At 40.2% G+C, this 7173-nt stretch overlaps 1 protein-coding gene across 1 annotated transcript; it reads left to right on the top strand.

The window, feature by feature from the left end:
- The first annotated feature begins 2871 nt into the window (after nucleotides 1-2871).
- On the top strand, nucleotides 2872-5847 carry LOC121752167 (leucine-rich repeat extensin-like protein 4). Its single transcript, XM_042147093.1, has one exon. It carries the CDS (start codon nucleotides 3142-3144, stop codon nucleotides 5293-5295), a length of 2154 nt encoding a protein of 717 aa, XP_042003027.1. The 5' UTR covers nucleotides 2872-3141; the 3' UTR covers nucleotides 5296-5847.
- The last annotated feature ends 1326 nt before the right edge of the window (nucleotides 5848-7173 follow it).

Here is a 7173-nt window from a genome sequence, read left to right as displayed (position 1 = left end):
ACTAGTATTTTTGTAATATTATTTATATTAATCTTAAAACTAAACTGCATGTCCCATTCTCCACAAAACGCGTTTACATATAATTGTACAGTTGGCCGTCACGCCTAATATTTGCATATTCCATTCAACCGCTCTTCCACATATTTTTATATCTCTAACTTTATATTAAAAATAATCTGCCTCCATTTTATATTGTAGTCGTTAAAGTTTAGTTAAATTGCCACGTACCCCTCAATCTGAATAAAAAGGGCTCAAAATAATGTCACTGTGAGCCTGTGATTCTACTTATATAGTACGACAATTCATAATTCTCGTTTATTTTATTCATGCTCATTTTGGCCGTTTTTCAATAAATTAATATGTGCGGTTGTTTTAATTGAAAACTTTGCGAGGGCATTATTGGAAACTTAATATGTGGAGGAGCGCGTTGAGCATAAATGTGTTAGTTCGAATAAATAAAGTCTCCTCTTTTAGAATTTAGAGAGAGAGAGAGACGCCGTGTGAAGTGAGAGAATGTAGTGGGCTTTGAGCTGTGACTTAGCTGTATCTTCATTTTTCCCCCTTAATTAGCTAAAGCAATACTAATTCAAAACAAGGGACCCACCACTTATCCCTCCCATACAAAATATGGTTTCAATTTTTTGTCATTAGTTTTAGTAGTACTAAAAAGCAATTTGCATTAATGATATTTTTAGGAATTGATAAAAATATATATATTATGGTAGTGTATAAAAATAATTACTAAGATATTAATAAAATAATATTACGAATAATTGTCATTTAAATCATAAGTTTTTGTTGATTTTTGGCCATTTTAATAATAACTGAAAAATGGACAAAATCTAATATGAAAAACATAATAAAATAGTACTATAATAAAATGATGTTTATATTTTGAGTATTAATTAAAAGAGGGATATATCTGAAATGATGATGTTTTATTGTCATATCACAATTCATTTAAATTTTAATTAACAATTAAGAAAAACAAAAAATTAGTATATAATTCAAATAACAACTATCCCTATATATATTTATGATAAAATTAAATATTACTGTAATACTCCTTCCGTCCCTGAAAATTTGTCACATTTCATTTTCTGTACTCGTTTTAGAAAAATGATAATAAATAGCTAAAGTGGAAAGAGAGTAAACTAAGAGAGAGAATAACGTAGACGAGAGTCTTCTCTACATTATTTTCTCTCTTACTTTATCATCTCTCCATTTTAACTATTTATTATCATTTCTCCAAAATGAATGCAGATAACGAAATGTGACAAATTTTCTGAGACGGAGGAAGTAGTACATTTGTAATAAATTTTACTCTTATATAAATGTAATACGTATAAAATTGTTACTAATGATATTTATAGGAATAGATGTAATTGTTACTATTGATATTTATAGGAATAGATATAACTGCAAGAAAAGTAATCTCTCCCGCTTTAAGAGTCCCGGTTGATCAATTTCGGGCGTCCCGCTTTAGGAGTCCCGGTTGGGATAAACTAATAAAAAATGCATACAAAGTAAGTAAAAAAATGTTAAAAGTGGGTCAACATCCACAACAACATTTATTTATTACACACTCAATTAAAAGAGGGTCCCAACATCCACTACAATATTTATTTATTACACACTGAAACATTTTCTTAAAACATGTGCCCGACTCAACCGGGACTCCTAAAGCGGGACGGAGGGAGTACGAAATAATACTGTAATACTATATTATTCTACTCCCTCAGTCCCAAGAAAGTTGAGACAAAACTTTTGGATATGGAGATTAAGAATTTATATTAAATAAATAGGAGAGATTAAAAATGTAGGAAAGATAAGAGAGAATAAAGTAAATGATGGAATAAAGCAAGAGTGATTAGATGCTTTTGTCTTTTATTAAAAAATGAAATGACTCAACTTTGTTGGAACAGACTAAAAATAAATATTGACTCAACTTTTTGGGAACGGGGAGTAATACATTACGGTAATATTATTCCATGAAAATCAATAATTAATTTATTTTTTGAAATGATAAGGCCATCCACAACGCTGTCTCTATACCGTCTCTTAAACCGTCTCTTAACTACTATTTGAGCACTATTTGAGGGCCCCACTGTCCTTTTTTCCTCCATCTCTTAACTAAGAGACGGAGGCTGCAACGCTCCGTCTCTTAACCGTCTCTATACCGTCTCTTAATTACTATTCATTCAATTTAATTTATAATTTTTTTTAAAACCCAATTCAATTTAAACAAACACACTTTATTAAAATTAAAACAATATTACAACTTAACATTAAAAAAGCGAAGACATAATTAAAATTCTAAAAAAATAAAAATGACATAATTTAATATTCTCCGCCAAAGTTTTCCCAAATGTGCTCAATTAGATCCTCTTGGAGTTGGGTGTGGGCGCTAGAGTCGCGTGTCCTTGCCCGAATAGCCAACCGTTCTTGATTGAAGATGGAAATTGGAGTGATAGAGAGGATTTGAGAGGAATAGATGTGTGTTTGTGTTTGAAATGAGTATGGAATAGAATTATTTATAGAGTAAAAAAATTAAAAATTTAAAAAATGAAAATAAATATTTAACGGTAATATTACCGTTTGAAAAAAAAAAAAAAAAAAATTTTTATTAAAATCGATTTTTTTTAAAAAAAATGAATTATTGCGTCATCAGTGACGACGCCCACTCGCGGGCCAGCGAGTGGGCGTCACGCACGCATGGGGACGTGCCACGTGTCTCGGGCGCGTGGCGAGACAGCTCGTCTCGTGTCTCTCCGAGACGAGCTACGCGACGAGCCGGTCGCGAGCTGGAGACGAGATGGCCGCTGCAATGCGTCTCGCGGGGGTCTCGTCTCTCCGAGACGAGACGCGAGCCCGGCGCGAGACGCGTTGTGGATGGTCTAATGCTCATTTATATCCCTTCCCCACTTCTTCTCTCATACACACACCGCACATCACAATTCTTCTCTCTCTGACTCCTCTCTTCAAAGCCACCCAAATCTCTAAACCTCAGATCTCAATTTCTCCGCTTCCTCTCCCCATTCTCCGCCCAGATCTCCGCCGCATTTCGCAGGTGTAGGCGGAAATAGGGCGTATACAATCCCCATTCATTCTCAGCTGCTGCAGATAGATGTCTGGTGTGAGATGAAGCAAAAGAATCGCTGCATTTTGTGGAGCGGTGTCGCGCTGCTGCTGCTGCTAGCTCTCTTCCTCTCCTCCGTTGATGCTTCCGAAGTTCACATCGGCAGCAATGGCGGTCCTCTCAACGACGCACAAGTCCGCTACATCGCGAAGCGCCAGCTGCTCTACTACTTAGACGAGTTCGGCGACAGAGGCGAGAACGTCACCGTCGATCCGTCGCTCGTCTTCGAAAACCCTCGCCTCCGCGACGCCTACATCGCGCTGCAGGCCTGGAAGAAGGCCATTCTCTCAGATCCCTACAATCTCACCGCCGATTGGGTTGGATCTGACGTTTGCAGCTACTCCTACGTCTTCTGCGCCCCGGCGCTCGACAATTCCTCAATCCGCACCGTCGCTGGAATCGATCTCAACCACGGAGACATCGCCGGCTATTTGCCGGAGGAACTCGGCCTCCTCAGAGATCTCGGCATTTTCCATATCAATTCCAACCGTTTTTGCGGAACGGTGCCGAAGAAGTTTAAGAACTTGAAGGTGCTGTTCGAGCTCGACCTGAGCAACAACAGGTTCGCCGGAAAGTTTCCGTATGTTGTTCTAAGCTTGCCTAAGCTCATATATTTGGATATTCGGTACAATGAGTTTGAAGGAACGGTGCCGCCGCAGCTCTTCGACAAGCCATTGGATGCTATCTTCATCAATCACAACAGGTTCGCTTTCGAATTGCCGGATAACTTTGGCAATTCGCCGGTTTCCGTGATTGTACTAGCCAACAACAAATTCCACGGCTGTGTGCCGGCGAGCCTCGGCAACATGACCAGGTTGAATGAGATTATTTTGATGAACAACGGGCTGAGGTCGTGCCTGCCGCCGGAGATTGGGATGCTGAAGAACTTGACGGTGCTTGACGTGAGCTACAACGGAATCGTGGGGCTGTTGCCGGAAAGCATTGGAGATATGTTGAGTTTGGAGCAGCTGAATGTGGCTAACAATATTTTCACCGGCACTATTCCGCAGAGCATTTGCAAGCTGCCGAAGCTGGAGAATTTCACCATCACCAATAACTTCTTCACCGGTGAGCCGCCTGTGTGCTTGGCCCTTCCCGAGTTTAATGATCGGCAGAATTGTTTGGCTAACAGGCCCGCTCAGAGATCAGCCGCTCATTGTTCAGCTGTTTTGGCTAAGAAATTTCACTGTGGTGCATTCCGGTGTCATCGGTTTATCCCCACTCTTCCAGCTCCACCGCCTCCTTCACCTCCACCGCCGCCTCCTGTGTATTCTCCCCCACCTCCAGTTTACTCTCCACCACCCCCTGTTTATTCACCTCCACCACCATCTCCCCCGCCGCCATCACCTCCCCCACCTGTATACTCGCCTCCACCACCACCACCTTCTCCACCTCCGCCATCACCACCGCCTTCTCCACCTCCCCCTCCCCCTCCTGTATACTCACCCCCACCTCCACCTCCATCCCCTCCACCACCATCGCCTCCCCCACCACCACCTCCATCTCCTCCCCCTCCGTCGCCTCCACCACCTCCTCCACCTCCATCGCCTTCACCACCTCCTCCATCTCCTCCGCCTCCATCGCCTTCACCACCTCCCCCATCTCCTCCCCCTCCTTCACCAGAGCCTTATCCTCCATGTATTCGATCACCACCACCACCACCACCGCCTCCTCCAGGCCATCCACCACCTCCTCCACCAGCCCACTCACCTCCTCCACCTACTCCCTATTATTACTACTCACCTCCCCCACCATCTCACTCGCCCCCTCCACCATCTCACTCACCTCCTCCACCGCCTCATTCCCCCCCTCCACCGCATTCTCCCCCTCCACCGCATTCTCCCCCTCCACCCCCACACTCACCACCTCCGCCCTCTCACTCACCACCTCCCCCAACCTTCTCTCCACCACCTCCCCAGCCTTGTATAGAACCACCACCCCCGCCCCCGCCCCCATGTCAAGAACCCCCACCACCTCCACCCTCACCCTCACCCCCTCCGCCTTACGTCCACAAGCCACCACCATCACCATCACCCCCACCAGCCCCATACATCTACAGTTCACCTCCTCCGCCTCCAACACCAGTCTATGAAGGGCCGTTGCCTCCGATCACCGGAGTCTCATACGCCTCCCCTCCTCCACCCCCCTTCTATTGATTTTTTTTTGCCCTAAACCATTTCCAGAGAAAGAAAAAGAAACAGGTATCTACATGTTTTAATTAGTTGTCTTTACGTCTCAGCGCTTACCATTGTCCCTTGGCATACATGATTCTCTCATCACTGGATGAGCGGAAAAAAAGAATTCCGAAACAGAAAGAGGGATAGAGAGAGTGATCCAATTAGGTATTGGATGAGAGCATTTGTGCCTGGTATAATGTATTGATTTATTTTAGTTGCCCTTGTGGAAGAAGCAAGATGAGTGGGTGACCAAGAAGAGAGACATGAATTAAGAGCTCAAATTTTTATATATATATATCTTTCGAATTTATTGTGATGGATCATGAATTTTAAGTTGTGAAATAAAGTAGGAATATTGCAGGGAGGTGTATGTATATCATAATCAGGAACTAGAACTGTTGTTGTTCTAGCCCTAGTTTGCTGCCTTTCATTTTTATTTATCATACATTTTTTTCTTCCTTTTTCCCCAGTTTATAGAATAATAAATCTTCATTTAACATTGGTATTCAATACATCAGTTTTTCCCAGAAATAATCCAGGCCTTCTTCTCTGTTCTGTTTTTCTTGTCTCCAGTTTTTCACAATTGCTGAGTTACTTTCTCTGCTCTTATTCCTCCTATATAATTTAATCATAGTATTGGTTTTGATTTGATATGATTTGGGATAAAATTTAATTGGATTATAGCATTAGTTAGTGGAAATATTAATGGGCGAGAATGATGAACAAAATTTGATTTTGTGTTTGGCGCTTAACGTGAAGGAGACCAAGCACATGGTGATGATAATAATGATGAAGAGGTTGAAGGCGACATCAAATTATGAAATCTATTTCCGATTATCCATTCATGTGTTCCGAATTTAACATTTCTAAACGAATAAGTTTCTTCTGACCAAGCAAATGAGTCGATGTGACATTTTTGTTGAAATTATTTGTTTGTTAGTAGTAGTAGTAGTAGTGTTAAATTAGAATAAGAAGTTTAACCAAAATTACTAAATTAAATTTTTTAACATTAATTAGTTTCATATAATTTTGTATTACAATATCCATGATCTCTATTAATAAAGATTTTGATTATTTATAATAGTGATTTGAATTGTTGATAGGAGTATATTAAAACGAGAAAAACGTCTAATCAAATAAGGGGATCGCCCATAATTAACGACACATCCAAATCAGTTGACGGTCCCCGAATACTAGTTAACGATACATCCAAATCAGTTGACGGTCGCAATCTCTATTTTCAAATTATATTGAATTATGAAATGACAACTTTGTCCTCCTCTTCTCTTTCCACTCTCATACTTTTGCCTTTTACTTTTCTCCTATTTTTTATGTCTCGGAAAAATAATATTTTTAGAATGTTGCCGACAAAATTTTCAAATTATTCCATTACCATATGCCATCATCCGTCATTACCGTCGAGGTTAGGCGTGGAACAATATATTATTAATCTACTTGAAAATAATTCTATTTCAAATTCAAACTCAAACCCAAACCTTTTTTGTCTTGACAATTGTCAGATTATATATGTCCAAATTTGATTTGTGGCGTTTAATTTGGGTATGTTGCCAACTCAAACTTTTAGATGCTTTTAAGCCACAAACTAACAAATTAGAGAAAACATTAATGTTGTGGTATGAGCATCTCAGGGCTCTTGCCAAAGAGTATGGATATGGGCCCGAATTTCGCCTTTATCCATACTCTTCCGCAAGGACATGCTCAAAGATCTCACCATTCTATTATTCAATTTAAATAAAAATATTTCCACAATATTAAAATGCATTAAAAATACCCGGAATACTATTACAAATTACAAAAAAAATAAAAATTACATAATTAAAATCCTAAAAAAAATTA

The sequence above is a fragment of the Salvia splendens genome, chromosome 10, assembly GCF_004379255.2.
Source record: "Salvia splendens isolate huo1 chromosome 10, SspV2, whole genome shotgun sequence".
NCBI lineage: Eukaryota > Viridiplantae > Streptophyta > Magnoliopsida > Lamiales > Lamiaceae > Salvia > Salvia splendens.
This window is presented reverse-complemented; position numbering and strand designations above follow the sequence as displayed.

Excerpts from the sequence above, each read along its gene's own strand:
- LOC121752167 (XM_042147093.1), top strand. The coding sequence starts at position 3,142 with ATGAAGCAAAAGAATCGCTGCATTTTGTGGAGCGGTGTCGCGCTGCTG.